The sequence below is a fragment of the Patiria miniata genome, unplaced genomic scaffold, assembly GCF_015706575.1.
Source record: "Patiria miniata isolate m_02_andy unplaced genomic scaffold, ASM1570657v1 HiC_scaffold_7, whole genome shotgun sequence".
Classification (NCBI taxonomy): domain Eukaryota; kingdom Metazoa; phylum Echinodermata; class Asteroidea; order Valvatida; family Asterinidae; genus Patiria; species Patiria miniata.
In genome coordinates, this window is record NW_024037074.1 from 40,740,336 (window position 1) to 40,761,753 (window position 21,418).

Here is a 21,418-nt window from a genome sequence, read left to right on the forward strand (position 1 = left end):
TCGATGCGTTGTCCCTTTTTCTGAACACAGACTCAAAAATGGTGTACGGTAGAGAGTCCGTGTACATACCGTCCAATCAGTTACCATAGTGTGACGTCATAGCAATGGTTTATTGTTCCGAAACAGCGAGCATGCACAATTGGCCTAGATGTAGTAAAAACGAACCTTTCGACGGTGGCACCCTCATCTATCCCGCATTGTGCGTGTTGGATTTTGGACACGTCAGCTGTATTTTACTCTTGCAATCAACTTCAAACACTGTCAATATGGGCCAGTCAAGTTCAAAGTACGGGGAAATTGCCAGTTTGGCAGTCTCTCCAACTTCTTCCTCGGCCCCTGACTCACCGATTCTCACGGCTGAACAGAAGGAGGAACTCGGAGGATATGACTTCCCCTATGATGGTATCGTGTTGGAGGGCGGAGGGAACAAGGGCCTATCAGCAACTGGGGCGATTCGGGTCAGTATGTGTTTTTCGGTTGTGCCTATATATACGTTTGATCGCATTCAGATATTGTAACCATTGCAACCAAGTGTGATTCCCGTAATCCCGCTCCATTTGCATTGGCGTAGCCAGCAGGGGGAAGGGGGTACTTAACCCCCTCCCCTCATTTCTTTGAACGGATATTCTTTGAACTGATTGAGCAATTTTAGTATTTTTTTTTTCATCTAAAAGTAGCTCATGAAATTGGCTTTCCAGTCATTATTTTTGGTGCTACATTTGTTTTTTTAATATATGAACTAGAATTTTGGGGTTTGGATTCTGCTTTTTTGACTCACCCTGTACAACCATGGGTCCTAAACGTGACATTGCTTAGTTAAACGTGTATTTACTAAATTAAAATAACCACATGCACAAAGCACGCACCATAATAGTCCGAACATTTTGTGTATTGGAGTCCCAAAACTTAAGGCATGAAAACCTGCAATGCAAGAAAATAGACTAGCACCTGAAACAACCTGTCCAACATCGCTTCAATACTGCATAAATCAACTGTCGGCTGACTGTGCCAAAGCAAATATCTAGGATGTCGGTTACTAGGTCACTATTTATACACATTTCTCCATAGTCAGGCACCAGACTAATGACAATGAATGAAGAATTCAGTCTTGTCAAACAATTATTGGCCCATGGATGGACATGTAGAAGTCTAGTCTTTAACCTCATTTTGAAATCAATTGACCTCCCTCTCTTGTGCAAGCCACTGCCAAATATTGAAGAAAATCTCCTTTACAAATGTATGAGTCTTAAAACGTGGTTGGTGAAATACTGAGGACCCTTTCTTTGCCGAATGCCAGTTTTGGAGAAGTTTGCTGGCTGAAGAGTGAGTGAAGTTGGCCTGATCTTCTTTTGCATCGTTTTTGAGCACTCAAGGTCCCAGTCTGGCACCATTAGGTTGTTTATCCTCCTAGCAAACCTAAACTTTACGTAACTGTCACTTATGCTTGTGACATTGCACTGCCGCTGGAACAAACTTTTGTCAGGGGGTGCTGGAATGTATAAAGGACGGACAAAATTAATACGAAAACGGAGCGCAAAGCCCTTACGTCGTGGCTCAATTTCGAATATGGATGCTCTGTGGTGCAATCTGAGGCGATTCTTGGCCACTTTCATTTGACTTTTTTAGCAAAAGTTTTTTGCGATTATCAAACAATGTATTTTATTATTTTGTTTAGAGATACTGTACGTTGCTCTTAAAACGTTTAACTTGACTGAAAAGTGGAGAACCCTGTATTTTCATCTCTATTTTTGGTTCCATTTAATTCTGCAAAAAGAATTATATAATTACGCATGACATCGCATGTAAATATTATTGTTGCAAGGCTGCTTTCTTACATTTAGTACATTCCGTCGTGTATGTTTTGTTTATTTTCCGAGCCCTTACGGCGTGGGGCCACATTCCAGCACCCCAATCCAAATAGTTGGGGGTGCTGCTGCACCCACAGCAACCCCCGTTCCCGCGGGCTTGAATATCGTATGTAGGCTAGGTGTACCTCGTGTACATGTAGGCAACACGTAGATAATTATGGGCCTGAAATGTGCTAGGCCTACCCAGGCGCGGTTCTAGAACCAATATTTGGGGGGGGGGGGGCTAGCACGGTGGATCCGAACGGGGGAGACCGTTCGCATGTACATCACAATCCTTCTTTTTGCTAATGCAATTTTTTTTTTACGGAATTTATTTTGGGGGGGCTAGACAAAATTTGGGGGAGCCCCCCCCCCCCCCATAGAACCGCGCCTGGTCCTACCCCCATCATGCGACAATTAGCATTCTGAATAAACTCATACATAAAAGTTATCTCAGCTTCTTAACTATATGGGAAACACGAAAACCGATTTCTTACCCAAATGTGTACCACTCAGGTCCGACAGCCCCCATTCGCTCAACAAATCTTCCACTGCCGTGACTAATATCGCGAACCAAAAATGCCCACAACACTTCACTGCAATGTTAACAAAAAGTGCCCTCTCTAGTGTAAAATTTCCCAACATTGTGGGGACAAAGTTATTTTGCTCAACATTTTAGTAAGTTTATCAAACTATTAAATAGATACCCAATAAATGGACAACGTTTACCCAAATCATAGAAATTATAATTTGACCAATGTTGGTCAACTGCAAATTGCATCCATTTGTTGCGGTGAAATTGTCCAACAACTGCCGAAATGAAGTTGCCCAGCTTTCATTTATCCAGCATTTTTTGTAGTGTACAACATACGTATTTTGGAAATTACCCGACGTGCTGCAATATTGTAGGCCATTTTTTTTCGCTTGTAAATGTGCCATAGGCATAGACAGCAATATTTTGTAAAGATTGCCCTTTTTCCATTCAAATGCCCTTTTTTTCACCAGCGCTTATTTGTAAAGATATTTGAAAAGAGTGCAATGCTTTTGTTAACAAGTGCCTTTTTCTCCGAACAAGTGCCATTGCGCACGTGTTGACCTGAAAAGCCCCATTTAGGCTATTGTCAGTTGTAACAATCACATCCGTGCTGAAATGTAGACAGTTTTTTCCCGGACACTTGGCCTCCGGGTTGTGCACACTAAGGTAGTGTGAATAGGCCTAAGCCTACACAAGTTCAACCCTGCACGCCATCCTTTTTTTCTCGTAACCATAACTGTAAACCATTTCACAAATTGTCTGTCTGAATCTTTAATAGCCTATACAACATTTATTTTTAGCTGCACCACCGGGATCGTGAATCAAGCGCTGTCAAACCAAAAGGACATAAGTCATTCGCATTATTGTTAAACCTAAACTGCGAGGGAAATTTCAGCAGTTTCTGAATCTTTAATAGCCTATACAATATTTATTTTTAGCTGCACCACCGGGATCGTGAATCAAGTGCTGTCAAACCAAAAGGACATAAGTCATTTGCATTATTGTTAAACCTAAACTGCGAGGGAAATTTCAGCAGTTTCTGAATCTTTAATAGCCTATACAATATTTATTTTTAGCTGCACCACCGGGATCGTGAATCAAGTGCTGTCAAACCAAAAGGACATAAGTCATTCGCATTATTGTTAAACCTAAACTGCGAGGGGAATTTCAGGCGACGACTTTCTTTGATCTCATTTGCAGTTGGCTAGGCCACAAAAAAAGTCTCCGGTTTATGGTATGCGCGTGCGTCGCTGTAGCCATGCGCGTCGGCAAAATGAAAAAGGTTTTTTTTTCAATGAAAGATGATGTCTCAAAACCGCCAAACTCACTGGTTTGACTGGAATCCTGCTGCTGCACATTTTTAACTTAAAGAATAAGCTTTATGTGGCCTCTCTGAACTCCCAATCCCATATAGGCCTATTTGTACTCAGTTTAGTCGAGCACCATTTGAAGTCATCAGCCGACATTTGAAGCAAAAAAGTCGGGTAAAAACAAAAAAAAAGCCGCGTCACCGCAAGCTCCATACCAGAAACAGGAGACTTTTTGGGGGGGCCTTACATGCGATTGTATTGATGAAAGGATTTGCTAACAATTGAAAAACTACCACTTTCTTGTCACTTCCAACGAAAACAAGTTTTACGATCTTGTATGTATTGTTGCAACACATAATGTGCAAGAGAACAAGATGAGCTGAATTTCCACTGCATGTTTCCTTTAAAGTCTTGTTGGCATTTTAAAGTTTGTCTGTAATATGATTCTCACTAAACTCAATAGCTTCCAATGACATTCAAGGACAGCTATAAAAATGGGCTACGTTTGTAACACATGCATAACTTCTGAAAGCATTGGTAAATTTTTGTGATTCATTTTTTTCTTTAAATGAGTGGAAGAACATGCTCTTAAAGACATGCTTGATTGGTGTTGATTGTTTGCTTAGAAAACAAAGACAAGTTAATCTTTAATCGACTCTACGAGCAAGAACTCTGAAATGGGATAAAATGTCTTGGCATGTGTTTTTTTAATGTTCAACCAATTAGTTGCGGGTGCCCGCAACATGCGGGTCCACTAAGGGAACTCTAAGGGTGCTTCGTGAATACCACTTAACGCAAGTCTTACGTGCCCTTAACATCCACTTACGGGTCCCCGCAACGCAAACATTTACGGGTGCTTTGTGAATAAGCACCCTGATCCGGCAATTTGGCAAAAGGTGGATCAGATCCCCCAATTGGTGGATCAAGTGGGAACGGGGTACGCAGGCGTTTATGGTAAACATACATGTTTATATATAAACACAGTGCATGTTACCAAAGTGGCCTGAATAGTAGGATGTATTTTTTAGAGATGTGTGATGGAAACACAAGACCGATTTTTTTTATGATAGGAACACACATTGCAAATGTACTTTTTGAATTATGAAAATTTGTGTAAAAAAGGAGAAAGATTGCAAATTGCAAAGACTAAACAATTAATGAATTGGAGAAGTGCTGGCTATGCGCTGAAACATGTATTTTGATGGTCCTTCTGAGGGAAAATTATTTAATATACCAAGTGTTGCAGTTTGCTCTGAGTGCTGCACTTTTCTCTATATCGATTGTGATTAAATGTATTCACACGTGTTCGTTTTAAGTTTTTTTCTGTTGTTTTAAAAAATAAAATAATAATTATGTTACAGTTGTGTCAGTCAAACTTGATATTATTGCCGAAATCAATGTAAATAAAATTGTCTCTTTAATTAGGCCTATATCTCGGGACAAGGCTTTCCATTGAATTTGTGTTTTCGTGATTTTCATTGTAATTGCAGGGAGTCAAAAAGGGAAGTCAGTTGCATTTTCTCCTTTTTTTTGGGGGGGGGGATGAAGTTTATAGTTAACATGTAAATTCAGTATGTGTTTGGTCATCCGTGGGCCATGGGGTACATCCGTGTCGAAGATTGGGGGTGGATATGACCCCAAATCCTCCACTTGTGGAAATTCGGGGGCGAAAGGGGGGAGGCTGGACACACCAGAGGACGTTAGGGGGCTCTGTTCATGGAATATATAGATTTTCCCAGCCAATTTCCTGAAATGTTCATTCACTTCCGAAAATCGGTCATTCATTTTCATCTGAAATTGAGAATCGCTCTGAACACGCGTTTCATGCATTTTCGCTATCAGAGCATTCGATTTCATTTCCATTCAATCAATTAAGCACATTTCGTTTATGCTCATTCAGATTCGTTTACAAGACTTCCTTTTCGCTTTTAGAGGGCGATTTCAAAAATAAGTCATTTTATTTCACTTTTAGTTTCATGTTATGTGATGCAATCTGCTAAGTTTGAATGAGAAAAACGCACTTTATATTGCACATTCACGAAATTGTATTCCAGAACTCTGCGCGAAAAGGTATGCTCGCGTAAATGAATGCACAGGTAACGTAATTGGCCGTCTGTTTCTCAAAACCGAATGCACGGACAATGAAAACGATTGAACTTTCGTTGAATTGAAATGGGATTAAAGACGTGCATTCAAATTCAGACGAAAATGAATGACCGATTTTCAGAAGTGAATGAACATTTTAGGAAATTGGCCGGGAAAACCTATTATGGGCGCTATTTTGCTTATGTCGCACAAGGAACTCCTTGTCAAAAGTGCATATGAACAGTACAAACATAACTCCTTCAAAGTTACCCCCCAAAAAAGCTTTGAAACAACTAGTGGCGACTGCTAGTGTCCAAACAAGCTGTTTAACATGATAAGCAAGTAAAAAGTGGAACTTACTGCAAGAAAATAAAGAAAAGTTTGATATATATTTGTACACAAAGCTGTAGAGACACTTTTGTTCTGCTTTGAATGACATCACGCTTTGGCTCATGAATATGGAACTGTTCAATAGCATAAAAATTGAAATGTTGAAATTTCTCCCTTTTACTACTACAAAAGAAGGTTGAAAGTCATAGTAACATGGCAAGAAAGCTGTTTTTTTTATCTATTTAAGTAATACAAATTTTTTTGCAGGTTCCCTTTAATAATTGAACTCAAGACAGAAACCACTGTCAGAATGTGTGCATTCAGTATATAAGAAACAAGTTAGCTCTTTTTTTTAAAAATATTGATGGTGATTTTTGTATCCTTTCCCATGCTCTCGTTCATTCAGTGGAGGTGGGAAAGTCCACATTTCATTGTACTCAATGGGTGTTCAGTTTGCATCACGTGATGAGTGGTAAACAAGTTTGTGATCGTTTTATTGAAATAGACATAACTTAGGATTAGACTGTGCAATTTAAGTGAAATATTCACACTTAAAATCCCATAAGATGTACTTCGTCCCATAAAAAAGGGCGGCAGTTGCTTCCCAAAAGTGGAGGACATACCTATTACGGCATGGAGCGGGCCCCGAATTTTTGTTTGGATTCTAGATGGTTGCTCTGTGGTGCGATCTGAGTCAATTTCTGAGCACTCAAACCACTTTTGTGAGCAAAAGATAATGTTTTAAACATCATTTTTTGAGTTTGGAGTCATTGATCAGCTACTATAGAATCATTATGTAGCTACAATTTTTATTCGGGGATAGAAAAGTGTGTGTGTGGGGGGGGGGGGGGCAACGATATGACATCCGCCACTTAAAAAAAAGTGGGGGGGGAGGACTTGTCTCCCACCGATTGACGCCCGTGAAAATGGAACGCGCCAAATATTTTGAACACATTTTTCAAATTCGTTCACTTTCTTTTTAACTCATCCTATAGTTGGTTCAACCGGTCACGGAAGATGAACCGGCACGTCGATTCAGTTCGTAGATCCAAAATACATGCCAAGAGTGCCGCCATTGTGACAATCGAGATGATCCACGCAAGTTGTGGTGTGCTTGCGGGACGTCTGGATGTCCCGCAAATGTACGGGTGGTTTACGGGCACACGAAGGGGGCTTCGTGAATAACGCGCAAGTGCTTAAGTGAGGGTTGCGGGGAAGTTGCGCGCCCGCAAGCATTTACGGGTGCTTTGTGAATAAGGACCCAGATCCCCCAATTGGTGGATCAGATCCGGCAATTGTGTGTAGTGGGAACGCTAACCGTTATAAGGTGGATCAGGATCAGATCCACCTTTTCTGATCCACCTCTGGACCAGGGTCCTTATTCACAAAGCACCCGTAAATGCTTGCGGGCGCGCAACTTCCCCGCAACCCTCACTTAAGCACTTGCGGGTTATTCACGAAGCCCCCTTAAATCTGTGTGTGCCCGTAAACCACCCGTAAATTTGCGGGACCTCCAGACGTCCCGCAAGCACACCACAACTTGCGTGGATCATCTCGATTGTCACAATGGCGGCACTCTTGGCATGTATTTTGGATCTACGAACTGATTTGACGTGCCGGTTCATCTTCCGTGACCGGTTGAACCAACTATAGGATGAGTTAAAAAGAAAGTGACCGAATTTGAAAAATGTGTTCAAAATATTTGGCGCGTTCCATTTTCATGGGCGTCAATCGGTGGGGGACAAGTCCTCCCTCCACTTTTTTTTTTTAAGTGGCGGATATCATATCGTTGCCCCCCCCCCCCCCCCCCACACACACACTTTGTCTATCCCCGAATAAAAATTGTAGCCTACATAATGATTCTATAGAAGCTGATTCAATGACTCCAAACTCAAAAAATGATGTTATAAGATGATCTTTTGCTCACAAAAGTGGTTTGAGTGCTCAGAAATTGCCTCGGATCGCACCACAGATTAAGCATCTAGAATCCAAAAAATGTCGGGGCCCGCTCCATGCCGTAATAGGTATGTCCTCCACTTTTGGGAAGCGACTGCCGCCCTTTGTTTTTTATGGGACGAAGTACATCTTATGGGATTTTAAGTGTGAACATTTCACCTAAATTGCACAGTCTAATCCGAAGTTATGTCTATTTCAATAAAACGATCACAAACTTGTTTACCACTCATCACGTGATGCAAACTGAACACCCATTGAGTACAATGAAACGTGGACTTTCCCACCTCCACTGAATGAACAAGAGCATGGGAAAGGATACAAAAATCACTATCAATATTTAAAAAAAATAGAGCTAACTTGTTTCTTATATATTGAAAGCACACATTCTGACAGTGGTTTCTGTCTTGAGTTCAATTATTAAAGGGAACCTGCAAAAGGATTTGTATGACTTAAATAGATTTAAAACAGCTTTCTTGCCATGTAACTATGACTTTCAATCTTCTTTTGTTACTACAAGGGAGAAATTTCAACATTTCAATTTTTATGCTATTGAAACTTTCCATATTCATGAGCCAAAGCGTGATGTCATTCAAAGCAGAACAGAAGTGTCTCTACAGCTTTGAGTACAAATATATATCACACTTGTTTCTATTTTCTTGCAGTAAGTTCCACTTTTTACTTGTTTATCATGTTAAACAGCTTGTTTGGACACTAGCAGTCGCCACTAGTTTTTTTTTCGAAGCTTTTTTTGTGGGTAACTTTGAAGGAGTTATGTTTGTACTGTTCATATGCACTTTTGACAAGGAGTTCCTTGTGCGTCAAAAGCAAAATAGCGCCCATTACATGCGATTGTTTTGATGAAAGGATTTGCTACCAATTGAAAAACTACCACTCTCTTGTCACTTCCAACGAAAACAAGTATTACGATCCTGTATGTATTGTTGCGACACATAATAATGTGTAAGAGAACAAGATGGGCTGAATTTCCACTGCATGTTTCCTTTAAAGTCTTGTTGGCATTTTAAAGTTTGTCTGTAATATGATTCTCACTATTAACTCAATAGCTTCCAATGACATTCAAGGACAGCTATAAAAATGGGCTACGTTTGTAACACATGCATAACTTCTGAAAGCATTGGTAAATTTTAGTGATTCATTTATTTCTTTAAATGAGTGGAAGAACATGCTCTTAAAGACATGCTTGATTGGTGTTGATTGTTTGCTAAGAAAACAAAGACAAGTTAATCTTTAATCGAATCTGCCTGTCATTTTTACAACGAGCAAGTTCTCTAAAATGGGATAAAATGTCTTGGCATGTTTTTTTTAATGTTCAACCAATTAGTTGCGGGTGCCCGCAACTTGCGGGTCCACTAAGGGAACTCTAAGGGTGCTTCGTGAATACCACTTAACGCAAGTCTTACGTGCCCTTAACATCCACTTACGGGTCCCCGCAACGCAAACATTTACGGGTGCTTTGTGAATAAGGACCCGGATACAGATCCCCGATTGGTGGATCAGATCCGGCAATTGCCGGATCACGATCAGATGGGAACGCAAAAGGTGGATCTGATCCGGCAATTTGACCTGTTAACATCCGCCCGGTGCATGAGTGGCGCGAAAATGTTGCGGTCTCATGAACGAAGAAACACGCTTTCAGGCGTGTAGCTCATGTGAACATTTCCAGCGTATACAACATGCACAATAAACAACCGCTGAACTACGGGCTAGCACCGCGCATGCAAAAGCGCACGTGGTATCCTAAAACTACACTATAGGCCTTATTTTTGTTGCGTGTTCGTCCATTACTAAACCTTTTTCATTCCTGAAATTTTACTTATTTTTCCATCCATAAATGACTCTTAGTCCCCACTCACCAAAAGACTTCACTTTGGCACAGAATCATGGAAAAGCTTACGAGTATGCGATGAGAATAGTGCCGATAACGCGGTACGTACGTACGGAGGTGACAAATCTGAAGGATTGATTATAGAAAATTGGAAAATGATGTCGTATACATCATGTGACCGTTTCTAACCAATGAGAAGCTTCAGAACAAGGGAATCCCTTATCGATGCATTGGTTTCTGCCGTGATGTCACACAATGAGCGGCTCTGTTGGATTTCACCTGTTAATTTATGCACGCACGGATCCTCTACGGATCCGTGATTTATGTTGGTGAATTCGCGTATTTTTTGTGTGTGAATTCTGATAGTGCTGTTTGAAAACTGACGCATGCTGGCCTCAGTGGCGTCACCAGACTTTTCAGTCTGGGGGGGGGGGGGGCACAGGGGGGGGGGGCACCAGCATTTGATGGGGGGGGGGGCACTCAGGTGGATACGGATCGCCGTCCTGGGGGTGCCCCCCTCCCCTTTGGAAAATTTTCGCATACGGAGGATGGGCTAGATGCAAAATGGTGCCACATTTGATGCTAAATTCGATCTGAAGATATCTCCAGAAATTGCTATTTTTGAGGTAATGATTTTAACAACGCGCAGAATTTTGCAGAGGATAGGGGGGCACCAGCATTTGATGGATAGGTTTTCCAGGGGGGGGGCACGTGCCCCCCTGGCCCCCCTTGGCGACGCCACTGGCTGGCTTAGCATGCAACCATGCAACAATGGCACTCCCACAGAGCGCGCTTAATTCCGAACTCTCAGTGACCTTTCGGACCCAACATTTCCGTACGAAAAGGTGGATCAAGCATAAGTGGGAACGCGACTTGCGGTTTCGTTGCGGTAAGATAACGATCACACCAAAATGCCGGATCTTGATCCACCTTTTTTCCAATTCAAGTGGGAACGCGGTGCAATAAGTGCGCGCGCAATGAGTCCATAGTTCATGTAGTCCAACAATATTCACGCTATACCGGACGTGGGGCCACATTCCAGCACCCCAATCCAAATAGTTGGGGGTGCTGCTGCACCCACAGCACCCCCCGTTCCCGCGGGCTTGAATATCGTATGTAGGCTAGGTGTACCTCGTGTACATGTATGCAACACGTAGATAAATTATGGGCCTGAAATGTGAGGCTAGGCCTACCCCCATCATGCGACGATTAGCATTCTGAATAAACTCATACATAAAAGTTATCTCAGCTATATGGGAGACACGAACACTGATTTCTTACCCAAATGTGTACCACTCAGGTCCGACAGCCCCCATTCGCTCAACAAATCTTCCACTGCCGTGACTAATATCGCGAACCAAAAATGCTGACATGCCCACAACACTTCACTGCAATGTTAACAAAAAGTGCCCTCTCTAGTGTAAAAATTCCCAACATTGTGGGGACAAAGTTATTTTGCTCAACATTTTAGTAAGTTTATCAAACTATTAAATAGATACCCAATAAATGGACAACGTTTACCCAAATCATAGAAATTATAATTTGACCAATGTTGGTCAACTGCAAATTGCATCCATTTGTTGCGGTGAAATTGTCCAGCAACTGCCGAAATGAAGTTGCCCAGCTTTCATTTATCCAGCATTTTTTGTAGTGTACAACATACGTATTTTGTAAATTACCCGACGTGCTGCAATATTGTAGGCCATTTTTTTCCGCTTGTAAATGTGCCATAGGCGTAGACAGCAATATTTTGTAAAGATTGCCCTTTTCCATTCAAATGCCCTTTTTTCACCAGCGCTTATTTGTAAAGATATTTGAAAAGAGTGCAATGCTTTTGTTAACAAGTGCCTTTTTCTCCGAACAAGTGCCATTGCGCACGTGTTGACCTGAAAAGCCCCATTTAGGCTATTGTCAGTTAGTGTGCACAACCCGGAGGCCAAGTGTCCGGGAAAAAACTGTCTACATTTCAGCACGGATGTGATTGTTAGTGCGCGCGCAATGAGTCCATAGTTCATGTAGTCCAATATTCACGCTATACCGGACAGACATTAATGTTAACTAGATTTATGTTTGTGGACAAACACAGGGTTGTTTCGGTAATTTTTTGTGACGTGTGACATGTAAAGTTTCAAGTATAAGTTCCATCAAGGAAGGATGTGTAGTTCTGTTTATAATAAATGGTGGCATATAATATGTGATTACATTCTCAAAGGACTTTGAATTATGACGTCACATGTCAAGTGATGACGTCATGATGATATCACATCAAGTTTCAATGTTTTCAAGATGAATAATTAAGATTTGGACCTGATGTCGCATTGAATGCAGCAGCAGTGGTTATGTTGAAGGTAACTGTATAAAACTCGACGGCTTTGGTTACTTGCGTAAATACGTATAGGCCAACTTGTACAGAGCGCCGGTGTCACATGAAAATCCTACTCCTATGAAAATCGGACCCCTATTTCCCTATTATTGGTTGATCCCTCGCACGTGACAGGTCACTCTCCCGAAACGATCCTAAAAATAGCATAGTATCGTACTCACGCGTGCGCAGTAATACCAATGAGTCCACATTTCATGGAGTCGGATATTCACGCTACACCGGTACCCGTGATTAGACGCTTTTTACTGCCATTGTCACTGCTGTGAATTTGAATAGACCCTTCTACGCTTGGTTGGCAAACTGCATTTTTGCCAACCACGGGTTGTAAAACTATGCAAGGTCAAACACTACAAAATAAAGAAGTTATTACAGACATTTGATTGTTGGAAATACAACATTGTCAATAAAGCTACAACATAATTCCCAGACATGCCTTTTTACTTTGTATTAAGGGCGTTTGGGGGATTTTTTGGGGGGTAAAACATGTTGCCAACCACGGCTTCAATATATGCGCTTGCGGCAGCCCATATAAAATGGCGCAAATGTTTACAAACAAAAGAATTTAAGGTCTATAACCAAAACCTGTCGACAGTGAGGGCGCCCTTTGCAAGCTCTTTATGAGGGCCGCTCAAGTCAAAGTTTGTACTCGGTTATGACTTGTGTTAATTATAAAAATGTTCATCCTTTGACAAACTAAATTGAAAATGTGTCCCTGCATGCAATGGAAAACTTACAGAGTCTGGGATATTTATATTAAAAATGCACTATATGGACATAATACAGTTGTTCATTAAAAATAGAATTTCTCCTTGTATCACATGCAGGTTCTTGAGGAGCTTGGCTACTGGGGAAACATCAAACGTTTTGCTGGGGCCAGTGCCGGTTCAATGGTTGCTGCACTGATGGCTGTTGGATATAACTCGCATGATATCGAGGCATTCCTGAGTGGCGATATTTCGAAAGTCTTCCTTGGTGAGTAGGCGGAACCCAGTTGCAAGAGCGGGGGGGGGGGGGGGGGGTCTGAGGAGGAGGGGGGGGGGCTAATATTTGTGGTCATCCTTGATATTTTGGGCGGTTAATACGAGCGAATGTACAGAATGATGGTTTGTGGTTTGATTCCAGATGCCAGATTTGGCAAACTCAGCTTTCTTCCTAACATGCTGTGGAGCTACGGTTTGCATCCCGGCAAGAAGATCTCTGATTGGTTCGGTGAGCAAATCAAAGCTAAGACGGGCAAACCAGACCTGACATTTAAAGAGGTGGGTGCAAAGGTCATGAGAAGATGCAAAGGTCTGCCCTTTTCCATTCAAATACCTTTTTTCACAAGCGTTTACCCCCCCCCCCCCTTTTGTAAAAAGTGCCTTTTTTCTGAACAAGTGCACGTTTTTCCCCCTGAACAAGTGCCTTTTTTCTGAACGAGCGCCCTTTTTTCTGAACAAGTGCCCCTTTTTCTGAGCAAGTGCCCTTTTTTACAAAAAGTATTATATGGCATCTAGCAAAGTATGTGCATAACATACATCGCGGTGGCCATTTTGGACTTTTATAAATACCCTCCCAAACAATTTTCAGGTGTCACCCCTTCTAAATGAAATTGTACGACCCATAGTCGGACACTATTCCACACACAAACCACCCGACTTTGAACATAACTCTTCTTCTTTTTTTACCCAACCAGTTGTATCAGCTAAATAAAACGGAGCTTTGTATTACCGTGACCAACATGAACACCATGGACTGCACGTATTGCCATGTCAAAACCACTCCCGATATGCCTATCAGAGAAGCAGTTCGGATGTCCGGCTGTATTCCAGGTATAGACAATGCAGGTCTATTGTCTTGGCTAAATAGGCCTTCTTTTATTCTTTTACATCAAGCTAATTTGTTTTTATATTACCCGATTTCTGCAATTATAACACATCATCACTTTTGGATTTGTTTTTACAACAAAGTTTGTCTATAGAGTTTCAATGTAGTCCTAACAAGGTTCGTTCATGAGCATCTTCAGTGTAGGGCCTATACGGTCAGTGTTGTAAGTCTGGAGTTTAAAACTTTGATATTTCTCTAAAACTCGTAAAGGTCCAATTTTGTTTTTATTATCCTGACGATGGAAAATGGAGGGAATGGAATGTCATTTGGCAGTAAAACGTCTCCCTGGCCCTATGAACCACTACAGAATATGAGAACATCCTGGTTTTATCTTAGGTCATAGAAAAAATTGCAAAATATCTTGATGTCGATCAATGGAAAATGACCTCTCCTTGTATGTCTCGCCTTCTCTTTATGTGAAAGGTGAAATATACTCACTGGCTGAGTTGGGGTTGTCTGTTCTTGACAAGGGTCTATATTGCCTTTTTACGAGGGTTTAATGTAATACCCCGCATGGATCCTCATGCGACACTTTAGAGTAATACATTTTGCATGTAACATGCAGCAAACGGTTACACTTGTTTTCTCTTTGCAGGCTTTTTTTGCCCTGTGGAAGTAAAGAGCGGGAACACAACGGACTACTACGTAGATGGAGGACTACTCTGCAACTATCCAATACATTGCTACGACGGTAATGCTATCACTACTTTCTTTTCTATTTTTGTGGTGATGGCGTCCGCACCGGTACCCCAACATTCACTCACGAAACCTCGAACCAAATGTGCTGTAATTACCTATACAATTTATAATATTGCTTTGTAAAACTTCTATATCCTGTGCAGCTTATTCATTAGAGTCATTATTTTTGGTATATAAATCTCAATTGGGTGGGGTGGACAAATCCCCCCCCCCGGCCCATCCTCGAAAATAATTATGATAAATTGAGAATATGCTGGAGAAAGTACAAGGATTTGGAGAGCTCTGCCTACTTCTGTAAAAAAAATCCTGGCGACGCCCATGATGAACATGTGCACTTATGTAAATGAAATTGTGTTTCATCCATAGGACTTGCATTATCGATATAGGGTAAACTACGTATTCATAATCACAGAAACATATATTGTTACATTTTCAATTGTTTCATTTTCTGCTTCAGGCTGGTATTTGTCCATGAAACCCGATGATTCCTTTCTGAAACGTCTTCAGCCATTTGAGCAACTTCCAAAACTCTGGGACCCCAACAAACGCTTCTCTCCTAAGGACGAGAACACATTGGGGATCCTACTTGTAAGTAACAGAAAGCACTTGATGACAATAGTTATTATGCACAGAAAATTCCGCATCATATTATTCATAGCCTTCAGTGATTTTTAAATGTCTGCCTTTTGAAATCCGAGCTAATTGATGCCACAACATCTAACATCAGTACATCAATCTCTTCAAAAAGAGTCCAATTATGTGACAATGCCGCTAATACAATTTTCATGCCTCTAATACGTTTCTCTTAAGTTGTTCTTCGGTCTACAAACGATTTGAAGTATACCTAGAGTTTGGTAGTTTCATCGCTTGTGAAGTATCCATCAGGGACGTTAACTAAACAGTATCAGCCTATCTGATCCAATTAGGTCTATGGACAAGCACCTTTACTATATAGTTCTTACTTCCATGTTTGTGTGATCTCATTCAGTATGCCAACGATGAGAGGGAGATTATGAAGGACGACCTGATGAAACGTTTTGAGAAGCATATCACATCATCTGAAAAGCCGGTTGTCCCTAACACCCCTCTGGCCATGTAAAGTCCCTTTTCTTTTTTGTTTAACGACATCATAGCATAATAACTCATCCTGGTCTCGTCATAAACGAAACGTAAATACATAATATTATAATAACTTGGTTTTTTTTTTTTGCAATGGCCCATACGTGATGAAGATGTATATTATGGGCACTTGTGTTTATTGTAGTCGATCTTTGTATAATTCCTAGTTTCCAAATGTGTTATTCTAACTTCAGGTGTACTTCGTGTACCTCCAATTGTTGTGACTTGAATGACTGTGGTTAAAATCTTCCTTCTGCTCGGATCAATGGTGCAGGTCACAGTTTCATTGTGGTTTTCTTCTAGTTTTTAGAGTCTTTCTTGTGAACACGTTTCTTGTGAACCAGCATTCTTATGAGCCAACACATCAGACTTTCAAAGGTTTACAAGTATACGAAGCAAACATTTCCCAGGCATCGGGCGATTCACAAACTAGTGCGCCACCAAGAGTTTGCCATGGAGAGCTCATATTTCCTAGTTTATTGTGGGAGATGGTCGAAATTCGCAGCGCGGGAAATTTGAAATTGTTCGTTTTTCCGGTCAGTAGTTTCGTAAGCGTATGATTCAAGTATATGTTTGCCCTTTTCTTTCCTTTTCATCAATATGGTGTTTTCTTCTGTAGGGTGGCAGAACGCCATGCCCCAATCTACAACAAATTAGCTCAAGTTGTCTACTGACACTCATTCAAATGGGTCATGCTTTGTCAACCGTAAACTTTAAACTCTCCACAGCAAAATCTTTTTGGCGCACTTCATTGTGAATCGCTCGAAATGGTCCTGATGGTTGTACAATTTAATTACATGTATTCGAATACAATTTCTTAATTTCTGATTCAATTTTTTTCACCCTATTCCTGCCTCCTTAAGGCAAGGTTCTAGACGATTCATTCCATCCTTGCTCAATAAATATATTTTGCGACCAATATTGTTCAATTATTACAGGGCTAACTGGGATTAATCTGTTGAATTTAAAAAGGCAATGATACATGATGCTGCCTATAGTCTCATCAAGAAATTCTTTTCATGCCAAGAAAACAAGATAAACAGTTTCAAAATTGACTGATAACAGTGCAAAATTAATTATCTTATGGTATACAGAGCCCGGAAAGAGGCAATGGAGGGAATACAGAAGAAGAGGACCGAGCATCAAACACTTATGACATCGTTTTCCAAGTTTCTCAAGGTACTTCGGGACAGCGACATCGACCACAGCGGGACTATTAGTGAGCAGGAATTCGAGATGGCCATGAACAAGGTAGGCTATTCAACACGGAATTCAGTCTGAGTGCATGACCTTAAGGATGGGCGTTGAATTAAAGAGACCCGCTAGACAGTCATGTTTGGGGTCAGATTCTCTCTCCTTTCCCAAACATGTTGTTCGTGACTTCATTCACCTCATTACTTTTTGGAATTAAGAAGATCGACTTGGTTAGTTTAATCAGACAGTAAAGAAGTTTTTACAGGTCATTGTAATTCCATGGTAACATTTGCGTTCATTATAACACCACTTTTTCAGAAGAAAATGTTTAACGAGGTCAGGCCATGGGACAAATCATTGTTTGTTTCATCGCATGATTTGTTTAATATTACCTGCACCAGATTTCACTAAGCACTGCGACGCGTCGCAATCCCAGTTACGACGTGTGACATCATTTGCTTACTTCTCTCCTTCACAGCCAAACTCGGAGTTTACAACCGAAGACAAGAAGCAGCTATTTGGGCAAGACTTCATTGACGCAAAGGCATTTTTCAAACAACTGGACACGTCAAAAGATGGCAAAGTAAGAATTGTGAACCCTTTTTAAAGTTACTTTATGTACGCCTGCAAAAGCACCTTCTTCTTCTTTAGGAAGCAATCCACAAACTTGTAATCACATGCGTGCGACGGTCCGGTTAAAGGACAAGACAAGGTTACCCCCCAAAATGCAGCCCTTAAACATTTGCCTTTTAAAAAGAAATGGATTGGTGGATTTTTATGTTTTGGGTATCAGATTAAAGCTGAGAGCTTTTTCTTTCAAATCATGAAAATAGCAATTTGGGTTGCTGACAATTTCCAGTTATGTAAAAGAAGTCATGTTTAATCTTGTACACAAATACTTCAAACAGTGAAGCATTTTACTGCAAGCCTACTGTGCAACTATCCTTCATTTTGTGCAATGTCTTTAATATTTTGACTTATTTATGTCGCTGAAAAGGTTCAAAATAGGACTAAAAAGGATGAGATACCTGTTCAGGTGGAAAATAAAAAGGTGTTTGCATCAAATTCATTTGTACTCTTGACATATCATGTGCCGTGTTGATTGTAAGGATTAGGATATGCACAAACCTGCAGTACAGTGACGATCCCTTACTGTTGTAGTTTTTGGTATACAGGATGGAAAATGACTACTTTTACAAAATTGGCATTTTTTCAGCAATCCAAAGTGCTATTTTCATGATTGTTTCAGTAATCTCTCAGCTTTAATCTGATACCCAAAACATAAAATCTACCTATCCCTTTTGTTTTAAAAGGCAGACTTTTTATGGTTGCATTTTTTTTTGGGGGGGGTGGTCACCCTGTATGTTCAGTGGATGAAAGTCAACAATTGGCTGACGTTTGAAAAAATGAGTGCTTTCATTTAAGGACATGAACTTATTTTTTTGGGATTTTGTTTCTCGAAGTTAACTATACACGAACTGATGGCGTTTGGGGAGAGCAAAGGCTTGGAGATTATGGACCATTTCCGTGGCTACAGCCGCAAGGAAATCGCTGGTCTTGGGAGCTACTTCAGCAGTATTCTGGACACCTTGCTCCTCAATATGAAGAGAGTCTTCGTTCAGGTAATACTGATCTACAGTTTTATATATAAAGAAAATGTTGAGGATTCAAAAAAAAAATGTCTTCCACTTCGTTCTTAATCTCTATTTTCGGAGGTTCAACACTATGTAAAAACCCTTGTACTGAACTTTGTCTCCTCTTTCCACTTACGTGACTTGGTTTTATGTGGTATTTTTCTTCGTGGACAAAATTGAATTTCCACTGCGATCTACGATAAGCGGTGACTGCTCTATGTTCCGACACCCCTATGTTCCGAAAACTCGCACATAAGAATGTGTTAATAGCCCGTTTAGGGTTAGGGTTAGGGTTAGGAACAAGAGCAGTCGGAACACAGGAATGTCGAAACATAAGTGTGTCGGAACATAGGTGTCTAACCATGATAAACTAGTTAACGAAAGCCATCTCGTTGCCTGTACAGGGCTCTGATGTGCATCGTACGATCGGTATTAACACCGGTTACCTGGATACTCTGGACTTCAACATGGAGGAACAAGACCAAAGTTACATGGTTCAGGTAAGTCTCATTTGCGTTTGTTTTCAAGCTGCAAAGCAACATGTTGTTTTTGTTAAATGTACATGAAACTCATCACAACAAATTAAAAACAATAATTTTGGGGAATCAACTGGTCGAGTCAGGCTGAATGTTTTGGTCTCTTGTATTTCGTATAAGAACTACATTGAAGAGAAGTTCCATAGCTTTTCCCCAAGTGCTGCATCTCTTTGGATTTCCTTGCCTGCCTGGTGCTTGTTTCCCTCCAACCTAAGGTTGTCCTGTTCCTGTTTCAAGAGGAATGTTAATTCCTACCTTCAGTTTCCCTTAGGGTTAGAGAAAGGTTTAGGGTTAGGTTTAAACTTCTTTTAATTCCTTTTCTAGCCATGTACCTTGAGTGGCTTTTAGCCTTGTTGAGGGCGAATAATTCATAAAGTATCCCCTGTCTTACCATAGCAAAAATGTGGATCGCAATGAAGTACGTTATTTAGTACAACTTTGTCAGAATGTTCATAGTTATTAGCGTCTACGGAGTCCTATTGTGCCATAGTACCCAAGTTAAGCTTCTTCGTTGTTTGGCTCAGACATCTAGTATTTTAATGTTTTGTTCCATTTTTGTCCCCTTCTCAGCAAGGCAAGGTTGGCTGCATAGCTTTTCTCCGTGAACGCATTGCTGAGAACAAGTTGGTGCGCAAGACATGAACTGCACGGTGGTAGATCATGGTCAATCATCCATGTTACAACTGATAATGTAGTAACTATAACTGATAACGTATCACTTACCGATAATGTCACACAAATTGACCGATATTGTATCACTAACCGATAATGTAACAACAATTGACTGATAGTGTAGTACATTTTACTACACTATCGGTCAATTTTGTGCTACATTATCGGTTAGTGATACAGTAGTGGTTAATTTATGTGACATTATCGGTCGGTGATACATTATCCGTTGGTTACTACATTATACTACCTTATTGTGTTAAAGCTTATTGAAACGCCAACCAGTTTAGCTTTTCTCTGAGCTAAGTTATAAGCGAGGACGATGACACTTATCATAGAGGCTATGAAACGCGTGGTGAACTTGATCTTGTACGTTAGTTTTGACAAGAGTGCTCCTACACAAAGTCCCACGCAGTGTAATTTTACGGAAACGATTTTGGTTTTTAAGGACTCAATTTCTTTCGCAGTTAGGTAAAAGTTTACCGCGATATTCTTTCAAAGTTAAGCATTCTGCTTAAATTCAATAATTATAGTTTTTTCAGTAACGTCATTTGTATCATCACGATTTATTGACAGTAAAATGTAAAGTACATGTACTTTCAAATTGGTATACTAATGGTATTGGGCTTCATGGAGTTGTAGTTTTTTTTCTGTAAACATGTATAACACTGGAGATGTAATCTTAATTTCTCTGATGACACATGTGTTACAACTGATAATGTAGTAACCAACGGATAACGTATCACCAACCGATAATGTATCACAAATTGACCGATATTGTTACTACATTATCAGTTGTAACACAACTTGTCTTGTTTACAGACGTTTTACAAGGAATATTCAGAGTAAGTGGTGAAGCAGTGGCGCACAAAATGGGGGGGGGGGGGGGTTCACGGGAGGCTTGAGCCCTCCCCCCCCCCCCCCCCCCCCGAGGATGTAAATTTGTTAAAATATTTTTTGGGGTTACTTTTTTTTTTTGTAGTCCAACGATTTGACCGTGGTGATAATGTATGTGGCCTATTTTCGAGTAGTATAATAGGGGTGTAAATGGCGCCACCAACGTCAAAATAATCCGCCCCAAAAATTCAAAAAAACCCTTTTTTTTCCTGCGCCCAAACATTTTGGGCAACATTTTATAAGGAAATTCAAATTTCTAAAAAAAAAATTGTGAGCCCCCCCCCCAGCTAAATCCTAGGTGCGCCACTGTTGTGAAGTAAAGTTGAATATTGAATACCGTGCTTATAAAGCGGGGCATGTAGTATACAAATATAAAATGGTTTGAGGGTGGACAGTCGGTATTCTCTCCCCGAGGTATTGGAAGTTCGCCTCGGGAACTAGTTTGTCAACTTCCAATATCGAGGGGAGCTAATATCGACTGTCCACCCGAAATAAACCATGTTATATTTGTT

At 40.7% G+C, this 21,418-nt stretch overlaps 1 protein-coding gene across 1 annotated transcript; it reads left to right on the forward strand.

The window, feature by feature from the left end:
• Positions 1 to 266: 266 nt before the first annotated feature.
• Positions 267 to 20,111, forward strand: LOC119745177. The gene is made up of 12 exons (XM_038221401.1): positions 267 to 458; positions 13,117 to 13,264; positions 13,415 to 13,551; positions 13,968 to 14,103; positions 14,754 to 14,849; positions 15,315 to 15,445; positions 15,846 to 15,952; positions 17,071 to 17,227; positions 17,649 to 17,753; positions 18,634 to 18,792; positions 19,209 to 19,304; positions 19,911 to 20,111. The coding sequence occupies exons 1-12, from the start codon at positions 267 to 269 to the stop codon at positions 19,980 to 19,982; spliced, it is 1,536 nt and encodes a 511-aa protein (XP_038077329.1). The 3' UTR covers positions 19,983 to 20,111.
• Positions 20,112 to 21,418: the final 1,307 nt, after the last annotated feature.

Coding starts and splice junctions, on each gene's coding strand:
- LOC119745177 (XM_038221401.1), top strand. CDS start 267: ATGGGCCAGTCAAGTTCAAAGTACGGGGAAATTGCCAGTTTGGCAGTC. Junction 13,265..13,414: donor TATTTCGAAAGTCTTCCTTG/GTGAGTAGGCGG, acceptor GTTTGATTCCAG/ATGCCAGATTTGGCAAACTC. Junction 15,446..15,845: donor ACACATTGGGGATCCTACTT/GTAAGTAACAGA, acceptor GATCTCATTCAG/TATGCCAACGATGAGAGGGA.